Raw genomic sequence first — 22813 nt, forward strand, 5'->3', positions numbered from 1 at the left:
TTATTTTGTGCTTTGTTTCTGTTAAATTTCCATTTATTTTCTTCGCGGGAAAAGAGGTACACAGAAACTTGTTTGCTTTATAGAGGTCCAGCACAGACAAGAAAGGCAAGTAGCTATTAAGGATTAAAAAAATAACAGAAATGAGGATGGGAAAACAAAAAGGGTCAGTCACAGCCATGAGTGATACAAACTAGCCAAATCTTAACAGGCCTGAAAACGAAGCTTTCTCTCACGTCTCACCATTACCAACAGGGACATATTACTTCTAAGGTTGAGAGCACCTACTTCTATTATCTCCCAGCCATAGAAAATGTGTACAGTGTGCAGCAACTACACAACATAAGTAATCCTCCAAATGCCAAACAAATGCCCAGGTGGAGCCATCATTGGCCAGCTGGTGCTAATAAAACACAGTCAGTTAAGAAACAGCGTGGTAAATTGTGGTGGGCGCAGAAAACTATTCCTCATAATTGCTAATTGGAACTCCACTGGCTTATGATGAATGACTGCAATGAGGACGCCAAGCAGGGAAAAGGGGTCAATGTGTCAGTGATTTCACACCTGCTCTGTGAACATGCTGATTTATGATGTAAGGTTTAGTTTATGCGGAAAGCATGACAGAAAATGGCTATTTAAAACCAGATCTGTACATCCAACAGTAAAATAAAATCACCTTTCTCTGGAATGCAGCCATGTTGTACAATGTGCAATACACAATGCACAATCGGGTCATTCATGTGATTCAGAATTTTAATTCTAACAAATCCAAAGTCTTAAACTGGGGTATTCCAAGAATTCAAATACTCATTAACTGGGGGGCGGGGGAGACACTCAAAACCTTATGAAACTTGCTAAAGTTCTAATTTAATTCCTTCCCTCCCAATGCCCCTTTAAAACATTCCCCTTGTTATCTTACACCTATCAGGCATGAATGAATGCTCAGCATGTGGTTTGTAGGTCAGCCAGCATGCAGCCTAGTGGCTAACGATTTAAACCTCCCTCTCAGGTCGCCTCCGCACTGAGCCAACTTCGAGAAAAGAGGGGCTAATCCATCATTTAGGTCCGGCAGACCCGCCTGGAATATTACGAAGCACATTGTGAAGAGTGGAAGGGAAAGCAGGTGGGCTCATACAATAAAATAAAGAAATTCTCTAGCTGGCCCTGTGCTGCAGAAAAGGGCCAGAGAAAGGCATGTGCTTCTAAGAATTATGTCCAGTTTGGTTTGCACTGAGTTTATGGGGGGGAACAAAAGCACACAGAAGAATGATGAAGTGCTGGCGAAAAAAAATCTAGCACCACTGAGAGGGGGGGTCGGTGTGTGTGGACGCGACTTTGCCTGACGATGACATCAGCAGGCTGACCCTCTCTGTGAGCCTTGTAATGGTGAACAGAAACAGAGCAGTTGGTTCAAAGCTCATGCCTGTTGAGATTTGTTGTGCGTCTCCTACAAAAAAAGGCACGGGGTTCCCAAAGCCACCTTATGTTCAACAAATTATTAGTAAAAAGAAGCAATTCAATACAGTTATTTTAGTGGAAGTGTGGCGTGGCTTTACATTTTGGTTGTTGATAGCATATTACTGGTTTATTGTTGGTTGCAAGGCAGATTACCTGTCATCTCACAACACCCCATCATGTAGCAAGTAGCATGTGCAGTGCATGTTCAACCTGATCATTATAAAAAGAATGTATTTCCACAGCGCAACAGTGAGACTTGATAATGCGTGCTGATGACCACTGAGTAATCCGTTAAATAAATATTAACAAAATGCCTTAGGAAAAAGGCAGAAAAGGATAATCACAGGAGCACGTCATGATTGGCAGTGAGTTTTGACCACAAGTCAATGCATCAAGTGACCAGTTAATGTGTTACATGCTTCTCTGTTCATTTGTACTGACAGCAGGATAATCTATATATTTCTACATTTAACTGAGCTGGTGTTCTAAAGTGCAAGAGAAGTGAGGAAAGATGTGTTTTCTTGAACTGTGTTATTTTATACTGCTCAATAGACTATTCATCACATGTTTCTCAAATATGTTTGATCTCCATACTCCATTACTTTTCCATCATGTCTTATCATTAATAATTTGATTCGCTATGGCTGTTACTCTCTGCTGCCAAACAGCACAAGAGGACTTATTGCTTTGGTGTGAGCTCGGCATCGTGTAGAGCTGTTTCTAATTTCCTATTGCATTTTTTTTTTATTCCATTTTGATAAACTTCCTCTAATAAACTTTCAGAAGGATGAAGATTGGCGGTGTCACTTGGTGGTACGGTACTGTATGACTGAGAAGCCATCTCCTAATAGAAGCCAGTTGCTCATGGCTAGGACTGTGCATTTGTTTGCATTCTTGCGTTAGCTAAGACCAGAACCCAGGATTTTTGTGCTTAAACTTTTGAGCTTTTGTGATTAGCTCATTTTAGGGGAAAAATGAGCAGTTAGGCCACCAAATGCAGCTTCTCCATCAGCTATGATTGGACACACACTTTCTCGTCTTTCTTACAGGCGACCTCAGCCACAAAGCTAGAGCAAAAACATATGTTTCACAAAGAGAAATCAGACAGTCTGGTTTTTATCCTCCTTTGTATTATCTTAAAACTTGCATGGATAAATGACTTTTCCAGACTGCCAAAATGACATATACTAATAAATATATTTTCAAGTAACCCCAACAAATTGAGAATCCTGAATACAATTTAAAAAATACTTGGCGAAAAACACAAAAAGGATCCCCAAAAGCAATTTTTTTTGAAAACCTAACACTTGCCATAAGAAAGGCCTCTCAACAGAGCTTCACAAACAGTAATTTTAACTTCAGAAACAGATTTCTAACAGATGTTTGACATCACTAGATTTACCTAGTCTGCACACACTAGAACTATGTGTAACAGAACTCACATTGGAGCTGTGTGCACCAGAGCTAAGTTTGGAGCTGTGTGCACCAGAGCTAACTTTGGAGTTGTGTGCACCAGAGCTCACACTGGAGCTGAGCAGTATACAGTTGAACCTTTTTTTTTCTTTTTTTTTTAAACACAAAAATTGGATATTTTCCCAGTTCTGTGTTTGCTGAGTTATCAACATAATGAGATATAATGTACTGCTCTGGACTTACAATGTAAGTAAGCCTTCTCAGTGTGGGTAGGAAATATTGTGTTTTAGATATTCACCAGAGTGGATTACGTTCTCCGTGGACTCGGACAGAATTCCCACATCTGGCAGTATTTTTTTACAAACATCACACTGAGATTGACAGCACTTTATCCCAGGCTTATTCTAATACACCTAATAAAAGTTTCACATTACTCAGAGCATTGTATTATAAACGTATGCACAGAATAGGTTGTATTAAACAGCAAGACGACTCACAAAAAATACTTGCCTGATTACTGCAGTGAACTGTTGCTGGGCGTCACACAGTTAGTCACTCATCTCCATGGAGATGGCCCAGGCAGGTAATCATGTGCATGCTGGCTTGAAGAAGCATGTTTGAGAGGTTACAGACCTCTTGGGCTAATTAGACAAGCAGAGTAAATGACTTACATTTCTTCACCCTTTTCACCTTAAAAGCTTAACTTAAAAGGCACATACAGGCCACTAAATCCTAACTGTCCAAAACCCAAATGGGCATATCTACACACCTTGGAAATCAGCTGCTGGGTTTCATCTTACCAACATGATGGCTTTACTGTGCATATAGAAAACATTTAATTAGTTGTTTTTTTTTCACCTGACCAAAACTATTAAAGTTTCAAAATGTCTAGTAAAATGTCAAATAGCTATATATATTTTGATTACTGAAGAGTTTAACAAGTGCAAGCAGAAGCTACGTATAAGGTCTAAAAATATATAAGGTTTTTACAGGCTATGCCAGTGAGTCAAAGGAGAATGAGACCTCAGTAAAGAAAAGCTCTATCATTAAATCTCCATTTCCACAAACTCAGGTTCATTTTCTGTTCCTGTACTTACATTTCTCTTGAGCCACCATGAAATATTTTTCCATTATGTTAAGAAAGAGATGCAATATCGGATCCTGGAAACTACTGTTTCTAAGTTAATAAATTCTTGGAAGCTCATTTTGGTATTTTATTAAAAATAATTGTTCCTAAATTAGATTTCATGTGTTTTTGTCATGTCTCTTCAAATGGTGTTGAATAAGGAGTCAACTGTAGTGCTAACTGATAAAAACTTACTGAGTTCTACAATATTTAAAGGCTTGTAGGCCAAATATTGCCTGTGTGAAGGGTCTTTAAGTGAAGGTCCTGTTAAATCTGCACTTAAAGAAGTTGTCTTTTCTAGAACAGAGGTAACTGCCATGATTCCATACAGCCATGACACGTAAAAATAATGTCTGCAGGGAGCTCCTGCATGAACCCCCTTAAACTCTTTTACAGGCAATGAGACATTTCATACTCCTTACATACTCTGCTGGAGCAACAAGATGTGAAACACACAAAGTCTTGCTGGCCCAGGCAAGGCACAGACAGACAGAACACAAATGTGTGGTCGCAGGAACAGATGAGCATGTGTTTGCATTAGTCACACTCCACTTTTGACTGTGACGAGTGCCCCAGGCGAGACTTCCTATCTGGTTAGGAGTAGGAGACAGGGGATTTCCCCAGCCATGGTGTTTCTTGAGAGTTGGTATCCTCAACAACCAGCAATAAATGGGAATTATCTTCTGGCTCCCCTCTGTGTTTTGGTAGGTGTGGGTAGCACGGGAGTGGGAAATTGGTCTCTGCATCCATAAAATAAGACAAGTCTTACAATTTTTTATCATCTCTGGTGGGCCCTCTGAAACATTACATACTAGCCTGTTTACAGAAACATGCAACTGCAGTACCGTATGCCAGAAAAGATGGTGATGAACCATCCAGTCACATTTCCAGAGTTATTCTGGTAAAGAGTAAATTATCCCAGGGCTACAGTGGAGGAATAAAGTAACACTAACATCTTGGCCATTTATAAGCTCAAGGACTTTGAGCACTACGATTTCAATGCAAAGTTGTTCAGTGGTGGCAGGTGAAAAACTCTCAGTAGCATGTTCTGTAGCTTTAATTACCCATGAAAAAAGAATGGTAAAGGCATGTTCTCACTTGTTCAATGGATGGCCCACTCATGGATAAAACGATAAATTTAAATGATTAAATGACCCTCTTAAATTTCAAATCATAATGAATCAATAACTAGCTCATTGTGGCTTCTGTTTAACTCAGAACGTTATATAACTCATAATTAAAAATTACATTTTATGCAGGATTGAGTTATTTAGTGTCACATGTCAGAATGAAAATTCATCCCTGAACATTAACATCCTTTTCAGTTTTTGTGTTATAAAAACTTTATGAATACTACATACTATAATATTACATTTATAGACTATAATGTAATATATAATATTACATTTATAGCCTCTGCCATTTTAGATAAGCAAAACATATATGTAAGGCCTTTAATATGTCACGATAGGCCAGCCCATACCAGGAGGGACACGCCCATTCCAGATAGGGACCGTACAACTTACCTGCCCCGCTGTCAGTCACCTGTTTCACTGTGAGTTATAATGTGTATGACTATGTATGTGACAAATAAGCCAAACTTAAATTCTTACAGGTGCTGAGGGAGAACGCTGTGCATTAACAGCCGTAACCACGAGTGCCCATCCGTACGACTCTACTCGTATCCGAGATTGAGCGCGACTTCTTTTTTCTTTTCTTTTCTTTTCATTGCCATGGAAAATAAAGAGCATATCAGCTCGACATCGCCTCTCGCTTCCTCTGTGCCTCCAACGTCACATAATAGTAATACCTTTAATGGTAATAAAAATGGATTTTTACATTTTTAACTAGCACTTGGCATGTATGTTTACTCCATACTCTTGAAACAATGGACTGAATGCTCCCAGGATTTTGAAAATCAGTGTCACCTTTTGCCTATGAATAGACTGCTTTACTACATACATGAATGGGAAGTTGTAGAGAGCCACGGCAAATAATCTGGATCTAAATTTAACGAAACAAATTCCCTTAGGTTTTAGGAAACATTAGCAAATTAATTGTTAAAAGTTTAATTACTTCTAATATACTGATGCCCTGATGGGGAATTTCACCACATAACTGAACCAAATTGTCACACTGAGTGAATGTTTCATTTAAAGTCAGAAATATTTGCAAGTATTGTTACAAATTGGTGGCTTAATCAACACAAGTATGGGGAGGCACCAAATGAGTCACTCAGAAGAGTGGAACTTGCCAGAGTATTTCATAGGACATAGCCAAGGACTTCAAGCAGAAATATCATCACAAACAGCTCAAAACACATAACCCCATCAATGACCAAGACCTTTTAAAAGCTCTAAATGATTTGTTTATAAACAATGTGGCTTTATTTTCTCACAGTGGGGTAAGAAGCACCCAAAATGGCCACCCATGAAGGACTTAATTTCAAACAAGCCCCTGAGTCATACAAAGTGCTCAAACACGGTGACGGTGATTGGTTGGGAAATAGTTACAAAGCACACAGCTTAGTCTCAACAGGAAGACAGCTACATCAGCCAAATCCCTGTTGTGGTTTTTGTTCATTTGGGTCACTTTGAACCTTTAAGATGCAAAGCATGAGATTTTTTAAAAAGTTCAGCTGGTCTTCTATTTTGTGTTTGTAACTTGGCCTCACTAGATTCAGTTCTTAGCTGTGGTGTCATCTCAACAGAGCAGTGACAAAGGCTCCCTAAAGTTGTGGAAATACACCACAACTGTGCTACAAACAAGAACAGATTTAAAAACTCTGATTATGGCACCAGTGCTGGCTTGAATCCAGAGAGGTTACACAGGTTTCCCTATCACTCACAAGACCTGTCTCTGTAAGAGCAGCTGTCTTTGTTTTGAAACAAACCCTCTACTTGGGAGGGCAGAAAGGTAGGTGAGACGTATACATAGGCCAGAGGGCAAGACAGCAGGGGTGCCAACACTGGGGAGAAGAAAGACAAATGGAGAGATGGGATTTCCCTCTGCAAAGCTCATTTTCACATCATACTTCACTAAGGAGTGGGAACTGGCTCAGTCAGCACCATGTCTCTTGATGGGTCAGATTCAGTAACCCTGAATGTGGTCAAACAAAGAGCTTGCTGCCCAGAGCACTCATGGAATGTGTTCAAAACCCCTACAACATCTGACATTCAGATTAGGGTTTTAAGGAGAGAAGCCATGCCCTGGCTGTGAGAATGTCAAGGTTGCTTTTGTTGATACAATGCCATCAGGTGTGGCAACGATCTTAAAGGAACTGTAAGGACCTTGGACAGTACATTGCCTACTTTTTCAGTCTCTTGGTTGAAAGAGTACCTTACCATCAAGGTTACAGTAACACCACAATTTAAAACACAACATATGGCTCAGAGAGTTGAGGCAGGATAAATACAGAATTTTTTAAAGTGTGGTTGTTGAGCCAGGAGAAAAGACGACACTACAAACTCTACAAGCCTGAACATCACAAGGATAGGCACCATATCACAAGGATAAATGATGACTTATCACAAGGATAGGCACCATGTCTAAAGAGGGGTAATTGCAGCAAGACAATTACAGAGCAGCTAATAGCTACAGTTATGTTTCACTGCTTGACTTTTACTGAGGATTTCCAAATATTTAAGGTGAGCCATACTTATACCACCATAATGCACTGCTTCTGTGCAAGGCCCATTGGGCACTAATGGTTTTGGAAGTGAATTAAACATCACGTATGCCCTCTATAAGAGGTAGGGCTATGAGGTAGGGCTATGGTTGGTTTTGTCCCCATGACCTTTTGAAAGTGTACCCTGAAAATATTCCATCATGTTATAATAGTTTATATAACATTTAATATAACATGTTTTAGTTAATAAAACAAAACTTATGTTCCTATTGAGAGAATCAGAAAACAGTCATAATTGTATGTTAGCTCATCACACGATTCCAAAATAATGGGATTTTTTTTTTTTTTATGACATTTTATGAAACTAAACCAATTTTTTCTTTTAAATAAAAATAAATAGAAAACAATTATACTACAAACATATTTTAAACAATTGTGCGGATACTTGTATTGTTCAACACTGATAGGCTTAACTAACGCTGCCATAAAACCTTTCGTGAGTTTCTTTCTTTCTCAGCACTTATTTCTGTCCAGTGAACAGGTGTGCCCAAGGACTTGATGTCCTACAGGAAAAGCGAATTTGAGGGACAGTTGACTACGTCGCCCAGTTTTCTTGTCACCAGCACTTTTCAAAGCAAAGTTACACACATGTGTTGAGTCCATGCTTTTCCAATGCTCTGCATGCTTAGGTGATCTGAAGGTGAAGACTGTTATGATTTTGGCATGCAATCCCAATGGACAGGCAGTAGAATTCAACACACAGAGTTCCACTGCTATTTCCCAGTGGAACCCTTCAGGTTAAACTTCAACACTGAGCACTTGTCAACACCACTAAGCTCTATCGCTCTTTTTGACTGTATTGTAAATCAAAGATATTTCAGTTAAAAGCACCTCCAAATTCCACAGGAATGCTAAGACAGAGACCCAGCAACTGATGTAAGTCTCAAAGTAGTACATATGATACATGGATTAATTAGACCAGAAGGAAAGGTAACACAGTGCTGAGGGAGGATATGAGGATAGAGAGCGAACAAGGCCAACAGTGGAAACTAATGAAATTCAAGTATGCTTCCCCAGATGTCTAGACAGTCTCAGGGCTTCAGGATGCTTGTGCACCCCGCAGAGCTGGAAACTGATGATTTTTACTAAAATGGCAAAAGAGCTCCCAGAGGAACCTTAGGAACTTCCGATTTTTCCACAGCTTTGTAGTCCTGTGGTACGCTCTATCCTGCTAGTGGGATGGAGGGAATACAGCTCACATCACGACTCCTAACTACTGGAGCAGTTCTCAACAGAGCATTTTAGACATGGCTTATATCACAGGCTGCTAGTAGCCTGACATTGCAGGAATAAAACCCAGTCACCCTAGGAAATTCAATGAGAGCCTTGCATGGAAAACATCTGACAAATTATTACACGCCCAGGCATCTGAGCTAACCACATCACGTTCCGAATGGGGGAGCTGAAATTATTATTGGCAGAGTGAACACATTAATCTTCGAATTCAACCGCATTAATTCTTGGAAGGAACTTTAAGAGGTGCACTAAGAGGCAGTGCTTTGACATTGTACATTTCTGGAAAGTTTTATTTAATACATTAGTACTGGCCGTTCTGACAAAAAAGGTCAGTTTAAAACCAGCACACATCTGACATCTGCTGCCTTATTAAACAGTGAAGTGAGTCTTTCACTACCAGGCTGGCCGTCTCCCAGAGTCACCGCTTTACTTTAGAGCTCTGACTGACACTGAACAGCTTGCATGGCATATCTACCATACAGAGAACATAACCAAGTCGAACACATTGATAAAAGTTGACTTACTGAGTACACTGATCAAAACTGACTGAGTACAGTAAAACACCTGTATCCTTTCGAGTGCACGTTTCATATAATTTCAGTGTTTTTAACCAGAGAAGTAAAAATAAATCAATAAATAAAATAATAAAATGGTTAGCCTAACAGCTAAGTAAGGGAGTTCCAAGTGAAAAGAGAGTCTTTTTTCAGGCAGAACCATCTAATTGTAAGGTCTTAACAGGGCACATTATTCCTGTCCTAGGTACACAATATGTGTAACTACACACATGATGGCGGAGAGATGCTACCGGAGTGTTGTCCTGCAGACTGAGACCAACAGTCTGTTCAAGATGAATGAAAAACAGACCTGATTTCGTTGAGCTGGAGTGTAAAAATTCCTCCCTGATTTAGCTTTCGTACATCACTGTACACTGCAGCCAGTCACTTCACCTTCCTGTTTGCATCACACTTGTTGTAGAGTGTTTCCATAGGGTGAAACCTATGGAAGATCATTCATGATAAGGAAATAATACAACTGAATAATTAAGCATAGTGCTCTTGCAACTGTCAATTTTGAATTTTTCTACACTGTGTTGCTTCTACACTGCCTTACTATCATTTTCTATTTCAAAATCCAGTCCACATCATTCAATACCAGATCCCACAGGGCAACTGTAAAAAAACAGACAGCGCAGGTCTGTGGTTCACTGGTACCTTAAATCAACACCATAACCTAAGTCAACATGGGATAGTCATAAGAGTCAGGTTTGCAACACCGTCAGAAAAAAAAACATGAAAAATATACATCTAATGGCATTATCAAGATGGCACCCAATAGTTTTAGAGATATGTAGAATCTGTGCCAAAGGGTAGAGGAATCATGTTTTTTAGCATTACTCTAAATAGCTACCATAACTTTCACATTTTACTTCTATACTTTAGCTAGTATATATACATAATTAAAAAAGATGACTTTGGCCATCTTTGGAGAAGCAACAGTGGTAAAACATTTGGCTATAACTACAGTGTGTAATTGGTTGTGTTATTTTATTTTTTTTTCCACTTAAACCTCTCTCCGCTTCTGAACATTTACAAACTTTCCAATGCTGGAGGCATTTTCCAAGATAAAATCAGGATGAGTAACACAGGGTGTGGAACAGACTTAACATGAGGCTGTCACTGTTAAACTCTAAATTACCCAATTTCAAGATTATGTGGATTATTTTTACAATATCAGACATGGTGTCCTAAATGAGGGCTAATGCTAGGGATGATTGGCTAAACTGTTAGTAAGTCAGCCTCAAAGTTGGTGGCATATAAGGGAATTGTTCAAATCTAGGTTTTCCCAGCTCCAGCCGAGGAGGCCCTCAGCACTGAAAAGTTTTCAGTTCTCCATGTTCAAACACACCTGCTTCAGCTTGTGGATGGATTTATACTTATCTGAGGACATGACTCAGGTGGGTCAGAGATGGGCAAACACAAACCGAGAGCAGTGGGGGGAATTGGGAGGAACTGGGAAACGCAGGCTTGAACGTTTTTTTTACTTTAGGCTGAGCGCTTCGCAGACACTGGTCATCTTAAATGATGAATAATGTTCTGAACAAATGCCTGCGGTAATTCTCCAAGATCTAATACTAGCGTTGAGGCAGAACAAGTTTCTCTACACAAAATACAAATTGTTGGACAATATTCAGTCCTCCCATTACAATCAAGCTTATGCCTGTGTTTAGAACTCAGTGTCAGCACTCAGGCTGCCTGCTAATCAAATACCCTGTTAGCATAAAACTTATTTTTGGACCCTATTTGATAATAGTTTCTCTATAATCTATCATAGATTATACATTCATTTGATTTAAAGTAGCACCATACCAAACAATTTTAATATCTCCATGGAATGAAATATTTATTTATCAGACTCCTTCAATATAAGCATATACTGTAGTAGCACTTCCAGCCTTCCTTAGCTTTTTGAAAGTATAGCAAAGAATGTGCATAAATCTCTTATCATAAACAGGCCACTGTTAAACAACCTTACCTAACAATTAGGATAAAATCGCTTAATTAGTCTACCAATAGGCTTGTTGAAAGCCTTGTAACAGTGAGGGTGTAAAACAAAACACTAATGAAACTTCATCTGACAAATGGAAACAGACAATAATTCCAGTTGTTAAGAGAACTTGTGAAAATTGTTTTTTGGTTTAAAAAAAGTGTGTGAAGGTTGAAATCTCATGAATGGAAAGACTCAACTATTTGTGACTCTGAGGTTATAAGGGACTATAACATAAGTAAATTGGCATCCATTCCCTCTATTCTCAGTAAAATGATACTATCTTAGCCATTATAGCTATTGTCAACAGACAATAAACCCACTGTACAAAGCAAAACATATTGCACAAACACAATTGCAAAACCATTTGTGCTGGTAGAAAATCTCAATTGCTAATTTATCTTTATCTTCATGACAAAAAAATCTAACAAAGCAGTGCCAAGATGAACGCATAGTGGATTTCCTGTTTTTCTTCAACTTTATAAATTAAGACACAACTCAGCTCTTAAACCACTAAAATGGAGACACAGTTTCATATGATTATGGCAGTGTAAAAATCAGATCCAGTCTTTATAAGTGACAACAAATCTAACACTGAGGGTGCTCTTATACCGAAATATAAAATAATCTCCCATACTGATCAGACCTCTGTAAGGAACACTATAATAATAATAATAAAAGGTTAAGCAAGAAAGGTGTTAATTTTCCAACAGTGGCTCAAAGTTTATGTGATTCATGAACAATGACTAATAAAGAGACCTATCAACTTATTCAATTTAGAATAAAATGAGAAAAAGAGTAATGCACCATTCTTTTGCACATCTAACAATTTTTGAAGAGAATTAAACTCTCATTTTTCACCAGGCTTCACATGCCAAGTTATTCAACAGCCAACACAATATCAGACAAAAAACACTACAGTCAGGGGCTGGGCTGGTGTGGGGATAACACTGAATTATGGGCCGGAAAACAAGTGACTGTTGTTCCTTCAGGCACATGACTGCACCACACCCCCGCAAAAAACAAAAAACAAAAAACCTTTGTTAAAGTGTGCACTAATGTGTAGATTTCAGGCAGCTGTGCAATTTCTTGGTGAGATTTAGGGAAGAGGTGTGCTCATTAGAACATTAGAATCAGATGTTAGGGTATGTGAGGACTGTGTAAGGGTATAGAAAACTGTCCCCAGCTACAACCCCCCCCCCCACGTGCTTCTTCTTTCTACACTCCTATCATTGAGAAGAGTGGGAAAGAGAGTAGAGTTATTCTCCAGACTGACTTCAACATGGCTTAAAGGGAGGGATCAATAGGATATGGCCTTCCATTACCCATCTGAGCTGGTGCAAACATGCAACAATTGCATTAGAAATATTTTTGCTAATGAAAGGTTGTTTTTGCTCTATAAAAAGAAAGTTAAGAAAGTTAATTTTAAATAAAATAAAAATCAACTTTTTGATTAAGTAAAAAGGGGGGAGTACAAAGTACTCACATATATGCAAAGCTGGAACAAGATCAGTTTTATGACACAAATGTTGCTTTAAAATACTCACTGGATGTGCAGCACAGGATGTTCAGAGTTTGGTATGCAGAACACTCACTGGTTTTGGACACTCTTAGAGCAGACTCCCCCTCTCCACTGTGGTAGTGTGGAATCTCAGCTTCTTAACATCCTCTTTATCTCAGTGACACCACAAGATGCATGATCCTGCTACTGCACCAACAACAGAAAATTCAACACTGTAGAGGAGGGCTCACTGATTCAACACTGTAGAGGAGGGCTCACTGATTCAACACTGTAGAGGAGGGCTCACTGAATCAACACTGTAGAGGAGGGCTCACTGAATCAACACTGTAGAGGAGGGCTCACTGAATCAACACTGTAGAGGAGGGCTCACTGAATCAACACTGTAGAGGAGGGCACACTGAATCAACACTGTAGAGGAGGGCTCACTGAATCAACACTGTAGAGGAGGGCACACTGAATCAACACTTCAGAGAATGAGTTAGTAAATCAGCATTGCAGAGGAGGACTTACTGAATCAACAGCGCGGAGGAGGGCTTACTGAATTGATTTTCCATGAAGGCAACCACCACCCAGTGCACAAAAATGCAATCTATACAACACACTGAACAAATGTATCAAGTTACAAGTGTAAACACTGCAATTAGAAAGGGTGCATTTGCCTGATTTTCCACAGCCCTCTCTGCAGTGATATTCCTCATGCATTTCTTCCAGATTCCCCCATTCTCTACCCCAAGAATCCCTCATTCCCTTCCTCCAGAATACAGGTCTGACACAGTGCTGTAGAAGGGGTATAGACATCTTTTTTTTTTTTCACTTTTAGCCAATTCAATCAGAAATTTATATTTGAATATGACATGGGGTTAAAGACTTTGTTGTTTAGAGGTGAAAAGATTTTTTTGACCTATCGAAAAAATGTGTATGCGCTTTACATTTTTTCTCAAGGTACTACATTTACTTTATAAAACGAGATTACACTTTGTTTTTTTTTTAATTGTGGGAGCGCAATGATTAAGGTACTTAAGTTATAATTGGAACATTGCCATTTCAAGCCATACCACTGCCAAGTTGCCACTGTTGGGCCCCTGAGCAAGGCCCTTAACCCTCAATTGCTTAAGTTGTATTCAGTCATAATTATAAGTAGCTTTGGATAAAAAGCAACAGCTAAATGGCATAAATGTAATAGCATAAAAGAGTCTAACAAATGTAATTATCTTAGTCCTTGGGAAAATCACCTTCATTATAGGATTAGATTAAAGGCAGCTCAAAAAACTGACATTACATTATTTCACATCCTGTCTATTAAAGAATGACATGTTACATCTTGGCTGCCGAGACACTGTCCAGCTCTGTGATTCTTAGTTCACTGTGAAAAACTGAGGGAGAATGATATCACATGACGCATCATGGAAAATCCCATCCCTAAAATTCTAAATCTGTAAACCCACGTCCCCCCTGCAAAATTTCTCAATATAGATAAATGTTTCTGACATTAGACTGTGACCGCTGTGAAAAGAAACTCAGATACAGTATATCCAATACATCAAATTCAAACAAAATATTAAAACAGATGTCTGGGATGTGAGAAACAAGGGAAGGGAATGGAAAACGATTAAAAAGGTACATTCCTGTATATACATTTATGCAAAGTTACTTCTGAATAAAACACTGAACCTTAGACCTCTACTGTGGAAAAAGTGATGGACTGACTGCAGTCCAAATAAAAGCAGCATAAGCCAGGAGTGACAGAAACAGGGTTCCACACTCCAATCAGCCATTTGTCAGTGCAGATGTTTGTCTGGCTGCCTCATCTCATTTTTCCACTAAAACAGGATCTTTCCTAATCCATGCCAGAAATTCCCAAGAGTCCTTTCTTTCGGGAGGTTCACAGTCCAGTTCACATCCCTTCCTGAGGCCTTCAGATATCTAACCCACTTTTACAAGGGATCTATCAATTCAAAGCATTAATTGTATAAGTATTTGTCAGCTAGTGATAAATCAGGATCTAACAACAATGCACAGGAAGTCTGTTTATGATGCTCATTTAGATGCTTATCAGGGGTTTTTGTGATGCTAGACCAGTGAGGGTGATTTTTGAATCACAAATTGTTCATAGAAAAACTTTCCTCCAAGCATGCGCAACTGCTCAATGGTATTTGAGGGTGGCCTGTTAAAGAAGATATGATTGGCTGCACAGAAGCTGCATGTTAGTGAAGTATATGTAGTTTCATCTGTTTAATACATGTAGTGAAGATCTATTCTTCTTCTCAGCAGAAGCCATGCAAATACCATAAGTAAATGTTATCCAAATTCAGCATCTGGAATGTTGTATCGTATGTCATTGTTATGCTAGTGAGTGAGAAAGTCATAACATGTTTTCCTGGCGAGTCTTCCTTCTATGTAGAGTTTATTCTTTACAATAGCACAGTTCAGACGGTGCTCACAACAAATACACCAAGGCATCAGCATTACATTCTTGATGTTATAGTTCCTTGGATATAAATGCATTAAGCTTTGTTTAGGACTTGGCTCTTTTTAACATGGTTGGTATGGTTCTATATGGATCATTTACCAGCCCTTCAGTAATAGAGATGAGGTATTTAATGTGTGATGAGTAAATATGTAGCCCTACATTCCAGCTGCACTCACATCAGCTTGGAAGCCATGTGGATGGAGTCCTGAACAGGAAGTGTCATGCTGCATACAACAGATAGCAATCATAGGCGAACAACTTCTTCACTGCTGAAACTCAGCACACACTCCTCACATGCACCCAGGCAGCACAAGTGCATCTTAACCTTTATGCAAAGCCCCATTGGCAGCAAAAAGCATATTTTTGTGTGTGAAATGATGAGCACATTTCAAGTACATTTCATATTGCCATGTTGTAGGTAAAGCTGCATATTATATGAAATGTATAATTAATGCTGGGTCATGAACTGAAAACACAAATATCCTCATTTTTCTATTGTTTTACTGTCAGAGACACTAAAGCAATGTCAATGTCATGATTGCTTGTACAGGACAGTGGAAATTATGCTGGGCTTCTTCCAGTAACTCTTCCATGTAATGCAACTGAAGTATCCCCTTAGGTTCATTCACAGCAAAATGGTAGACACAGATGGGGTTTTTTCAGTTTGATGCCAAAAAGCTTATTGGCTTCAGAATACCATGCTCATGTTTTTCAGTTATTCAGGTAGAAGCCAATAGGGAAGAATTGCTTTTAATTCCATTATTATCCTTCAACTTGAAACTTTAAGGTTTTGAAACAGGTTTTTGCAAAGAAGCTCTAGGGGATGCCTGAAAGCAGAAGGGCCCAAGTTAAGGCAGGTGAAACCATATGCTTATGTGCTTTGATCTTTTTGTGGTTTGCCCAGCAGAGGTAGGAACCAGCCAAGGACCACGGCTGTGCTTGGCCTAAATATTACCCATTCATAACCTAGCACAAGGCAGCATCACAAGGCAGAGTCTTTCCATTAAGAAACGCAAACATGCCGCGAGGGGAAAACAAAATATTTGTCCAATTATACACAGAGTGAACTGCTCAGACACACAGGCTTGTCAAAGGAGGAACAGTTGGTGACTGTGGCAACTTTTAGCCTGGTTAGAAAGCTCCATTATGGGAGAGGCAAGGTGGGTACGAGGGATGTTTGAGGCTGGAATGTCAGGAGTGTAGAGATGTTATTTACCTTCACAAACATCAAACCTAAAATACAAACCCTGGTGGTTATTTCTCACGTCTTCTGCCTAGAAAGGTAACCAGGAATGCATCTGATCTCTGCCCTGATACAAGATGTAGTGCAGTGCAGGCTGCTTTCATATATTGCCATCATGCCAGTTCATAAAAACTAAACAATGAGGGGTGTGGTGTATATGGTTATGGAGGTGTGTGTGTGTATATATGTATGCCCGACTCTGTGTGCTATTCCTAGATCCAGCATAAGATATTCCATTTATAGTAATGGCTTTCTCCTTCAGGCCTCTTTATGGGTAGATTGGAGCACAACTCACTTCATCACCTTATATCCTAAAAGTGAAAAACACTTGTTTGAAATGTTCTGCTAGCTAATAAGCAATGTATGTGTATATATGCCTATAATTCATGGAGAATTAGGCTTTTGGCCAGTCCAATTCAGTAAGGAGTCAAGGTGACAATGCTTCTCAGGCATGAGCTGCCATATCAAAGACCTCCTTAATGTTCAACTCTTAGTGAGCAAGTGAGAACTGAGCATCTAATAATGTAAGCTTTATAAGACGTCATTGAAATGCCTTGATTAAAATAATCTTTGGCATACTACACCGTACAACCTTATTCAAAATGTTATGTTAATATAATAAAACATTGCGTACATTTATATAGTGAATATATAGCCTAATTTCCCCGAATAATCTCGAATATCTTTACTGAATATGTTTTAGTTAATAGCTACTTAACAGAATGAGCAGAACCGGGCTAATACAATAGAAGTATTATATAGGTGGTTATGTGAAGTTTTAAAAACCGCAGTCGCGTCACCGCTCACTGCACCGTCTAGACGATTCTCTCGCTATGGCGTCATTCTTGTTCTGAGCATCACGCAAACATTTCTTAAGAGACCGTCATTCAGTAATCAGGTGATCATTTTGTCAATTAACTGAATCGAAAATGAACCATTTTTGTTAATTTCTCATTACCTTTTGGTACGCAAGTTGAAGATAATTGTAAGGGACTCTTCTATTGAAGTCTTGGGTAACTTCTTCGGTAACTTTATGCATAGACTGAGGTCCAATTTTTCTTTCAGTACAGTCATTTAAACACGCGGCTCTTCGAAGAATTACGTCAAATAATTGAAGGTCCGTTAGAAACCTGTCCAGGCTATGTTGATCTTTGCATTTAAGTCTGCATCGTATTTTGGTCTCATGGACTTCACTGAAACTCCTCAGCGCTTTCTCCATATATCGCACAACATTTGTATAATCACCTCTGGAAAAAGCTTCAATTCCGTTGTGGTAAAGTAAGTCATAAGGCTCAAGTGTGGCTGATGACAGCAGGACTGTATGGATGATGATTGTTAAAACGCCGCCGATTTGCACAAAGTTTACATCCATCTTCTACGCGAGTGCTCCCGCGTGGAAAGCCTTTGAGAACAATCTATGTAAAATCCACGTGCTCTTCAAAGTCTGTGTTTCAGAGAGTCAGGTACCGTCAGACGTTCGTAATATGTTACGAGCGGAAGAAAATGCAGACGCCCCCGTCTTACCAGTCCATGTTTTCTGTTGATCATTCTGAAGGACCGATAACCGGGGACATCTGTGACGTCCCTCACCCCCACCGGAGTACAAATCGACTCCTCCCCACCTAAAAAGTAGGAAATGACAGAGAAACAGCCCCTGTTACGTAGACAACTAATTTGTACAGCCTGCTACATCACTACTATTATTTATACAAAAATGGAAAATGACTAAATGTAAATATAAAATGACAAATTTAGTGTAGTTATGCTATAGCTACAAAGCCAAGTGTTTAGTTATGTGCATGCAATAGTCTGAGAATACAATTCAATGTGCTGTTGTAGGCTAATTTATGTCTGGTTTTAATATCTATATGCGAAAACCCAATAGGTAACCATTCACTGCTTCGTAGGCATTTAACTATACGCATAAATTAACTTGGCACTGCGTCTCACGAACGCGTTTGGTCATTTCATTTGGAGGACATTGTCTCCCCCTACAGGACGAATTTAGAGGGAGAGTTCGGATGCTGACATGATTCTGCCATCTATAATCACGCGCAATTCGGGGCTTTCTTTTGACTAGGTTTTTTTTTTGTTTTTTTTTTTTTAAACAAGGTCAGACATGTGAATATCATTTGAAATATAAATACAAATATGAACATTTTCAATATATAACTTTAAAGAATATTTTTCATATACATTATTTTACATGGTAAATCACAATTAATTGATACGGAAAAAAAAAATCCTTTCCAATTACCACTAATATAAGCAAGCATTCTGTGATATACTGAGAATATATGATAATTATAATAAACTTACTTTACACAGCCTTTAATGTATATATAGTGTTTTAAAAAATATTTAAAATACAAAAAGAATTTACATCTGTAACGTGCGCGGGCTGGAGCTGATTGAAACAAGGAGATGGATGCAAATGCAGAAGGACTTTAATAAAACTAAAAGTGTGTACAAACAAAAATCAAAGAATATAAACCAAACGTGAGGCAACACGGAACACTGGGGAGGTAAACTAGAAAATCTAAACATAAACAAGAGTTAAGCGAACATATAGCTGACAAGAAATAGCGATACCAAATCTACACACAACCAAGCAAACCAAAATAACTGACAATAACTGAAAGAAAACATGGGTCTTAGATACGGACACTGGTTAAGACTAACAAGAGACACAGATGAACCTGTGCTGGAGTCAAGGGGAGTCAAGGATCTGGCAGCGAATACGAGGTAAGGTAGGGAGCAGCCACAGGACCAGGGATAATATGAGGACTTGGGACTGGCGATGACACACAATGAGGAGCAGCCACAGGACCAGGGATAATATGAGGACTTGGGACTGGCGATGACACACAATGAGGAGCAGACACAGGACCAGGGATAATATGAGGACTTGGGACTGGCGATGACACACAATGAGGAGCAGCCACAGGACCAGGGATAATATGAGGACTTGGGACTGGCGATGACACACAATGAGGAGCAGCCACAGGACCAGGGATAATATGAGGACTTGGGACTGGCGATGACACACAATGAGGAGCAGACACAGGACCAGGGATAATATGAGGACTTGGGACTGGCGATGACACACAATGAGGAGCAGCCACAGGATCTGGGATAATATGAGGACTTGGGACTGGCGATGACGCACAATGAGGAGCAGACACAGGATCTGGGATAATATGAGGACTTGGGACTGGTGATGACACACAATGAGGAGCAGACACAGGACCAGGGATAATATGAGGACTTGGGACTGGCGATGACGCACAATGAGGAGCAGACACAGGATCTGGGATAATATGAGGACTTGGGACTGGCGATGACACACAATGAGGAGCAGACACAGGACCAGGGATAATATGAGGACTTGGGACTGGCGATGACACACAATGAGGAGCAAACACAGGATCTGGGACTGGGCAAAGATCAGACACAGGATGTACAACAGACCTAAAAGAACAAGGAGCCAAAGCAGACAAGACAAGATGCTCAACCATTGGGGACTGGACAGTACACTGGAGAACAGAATGAATTAGGGATTGAACATACATAGGTACAGGAACAGACACATTAATGGGTACTGGGACAGAAACTGATGCAGATACCAAAATGAAAACAGGCACAGCAGGAACAGGGATAGGAACAACAGACATGACCACAGTGCCAGGAATGGGTGATGGGAAGAAAACTGGGTTGTAGGGGCTGGCGCAGCAGCCTCAGGGAGCAGAGGAGTTACAGGAGAATCATAAGGCATAGACAAAGGAGCCATAGGGGTCTGAGAGGTCAACAGAGAGGCCTCTGGAGTTACTGGGGTCTGGGTGGTTGATAGAGGCCTTAGGAGTCACTGACCAGCTGCGAGGTATGGCCGCAGGAATCCCAAGAGTCACAGGAGGCCCAATTGAAGGAGACATTAGGGGTACAGGAGAGCCTCGAGGAGTGACCACAGGGACAAGTTTGACAGGAGACATGGGGATAGGACTGGCAAAGCAGCTTCCTCCACTCTGGGAACAGGAACTGACAGACCAACAACCTCTACGCAGGGACTGGCAGGGCAGCGTACTCCACACAGGGAACAGAGTCTGGCTGGGGTCCGGCAATGCAGCACCTGCTGGCAGCAGGTCCAGATGTACAGCTGCTGCAGACAAGGGGTCCAGGGGCACTGCATTGGTCAGCAGCAGGCCCTAAGGTGCAGCTGCTGCAGACAGTGGATCCGGATGCCCGGCAGCTGCTGACAAGGAGTCCAGGGGTGTGGTGATGATCAGCGGCAAATCTGACAGGTCCGGAGGAGCATGGCACACAGCGTGAGTGCCCACAACCACGCTGGGGTCCAGAGGCTGGCCGGCGTGTTTCTTGCCAGGGTCTGGAGGCTGTGTTATAGGGGAACAGAAAGAAAGAACAGCCCCTGCACTCTCCCTCAGGCCCACAGACCTCCCTACATGTCCTATGGGGCAGGCCTGATGAGCCTTAAGAACCCGACACAGGTGCATCGAGTCCCACCCCAAAATACTTGGATGCCTCCACACAGGGACTGACTCAGGCTGGACTTTAGATCCTTTGTTCTTGTGCCGTTTCCAGCTAATCTTAACACTTACAGTCTCTGGTGAAAGGAGTTACCCAGGAGGCTGGGCCAAAATACTCCATTGTGGACCCTTACCATAATTGGTTAGCAGGGCATTAGTATCCCCTGTAATACTCCTGATCCAGCTCTCTCCCACCTTGGAACTTTCCCTTTCATTGAGCCAGTCCAAGGTGTCCGCCAGCCCATGTGCTTCCATCCTCCTTAAACGTTTCTCCTCTGTAGTCTAGTTGTAATGTGAGGATGTCAAAAGCCTCTTTAATGATACTGGCTACATCCCTCCGCGGCATCCTTTTATGGTCGGCTATTCTATAATGTGTGCAGGCTGGAGTTGACTGAAACAAGAAAATGGATGCAAATACAGAATGACTTTAATAAAACTAAAAGCATGTAGCAAGTAGATTATTTAACCAAATGCAAGGCAACATGGGATACTGGGGAGGTAAACTAGAAAACTTAAGCATAAACAAGAGCAAAGCAAAAATATATCTGACAAGAAATAGCGATACCAAATCTACACACAGAACCAAAACAACAACCAACCTAGGAAACAAAACACAGGGCTTAAATACCGAGACTGATGAAGACTAACAAGACACAGGTGAACATATTTGCAGGCAGGGATACAAGAAAGGAAAGAACAGAACGAAACAAAACAAGGAAGCACAAGGAAACATAACCAGGAATGAAACAAAAACAGCGTTGGTGTGGGAACCGTGATGCCAGGGAGGTTGACTGTGACAACATCGGTAAATACAAAAAGAATAAAATAATAATGTAATATATAAATCACACTTAAAAGCATTTTTTTAAGTATAAAAGAATACAAATTGTCATAATCACTTATACAACAATAATGAACAAATGTATCCTGAATTTCTTTTTAATGCTAAGACCTGTTTATTGGCCATGATTAATCATGATAAATTACATCCAAAATATTATAACCAAAAAAACCCCCCAAAACAAAACAAAAACAAAAAACCCAAGTGAAAATATAGTTACTCTATATACACAATTAATATTTACTGTATATACACACTAGCTACTTCACATTTACTTCACATTTAGTGTATGCTGGCATTTATTTGTTTCAATTTTTTTTTTTGCATATCACGTTTTTCAATATTTTTTTTTTTCACATAATCATATACTTTACAAGATACTCATATCTAAAGATTATAGATGTTTCATACATTGAATAAACACTAATAAAATTTGTTAAAGCAATGTCCATCTTGGTACCAAAGTTCATTAACTGGGTGGACAAAATCTGATTCTATACAGATGCAACAATACAAAGATAAAATTGTCTACATTTTAAGATACAAACATTAAGGATTTATAAACAATAACCGTACATTAAATACCAATAACGTTTGTGGCTATTTTTTTATTTGGGAATCTACATACAGTATCAGTCACTATTTTTACTAATAGTAGTGTTTTCACATCTTCTCAGTAAGGTTTTTTGTCTTAAATAACTGGCCAAGCTGCTGCAGATCTTCAAACATACTGT

General features: G+C 39.8%; 2 protein-coding genes across 2 annotated transcripts in view; both read right to left on the reverse strand.

The window, feature by feature from the left end:
• The window catches only part of p3h2 (prolyl 3-hydroxylase 2), a 38021-nt gene extending 19758 nt beyond the window's left edge, over positions 1-18263 (reverse strand). The window contains exon 1 of the mRNA XM_027018107.3: positions 17656-18263. Within this exon, the coding sequence (XP_026873908.2) occupies positions 17656-18069 (414 nt within the window). The 5' untranslated portion in view covers positions 18070-18263. The remainder of the gene's footprint in view (positions 1-17655) is intronic.
• An 863-nt stretch (positions 18264-19126) lies between these two features.
• Positions 19127-22813, reverse strand: part of LOC113582380 (claudin-1) — a 4987-nt gene continuing 1300 nt past the window's right edge. The window contains exon 4 of the mRNA XM_027018115.3: positions 19127-22813. This exon is cut by the window's right edge and continues 147 nt beyond it. Coding sequence (XP_026873916.1) covers positions 22801-22813 — 13 coding nt within the window. The 3' untranslated portion in view covers positions 19127-22800.

The sequence above is a fragment of the Electrophorus electricus genome, chromosome 26 (genome assembly GCF_041902795.1).
Source record: "Electrophorus electricus isolate QZ-2024a chromosome 26, ASM4190279v1, whole genome shotgun sequence".
Classification (NCBI taxonomy): Eukaryota; Metazoa; Chordata; class Actinopteri; order Gymnotiformes; family Gymnotidae; genus Electrophorus; species Electrophorus electricus.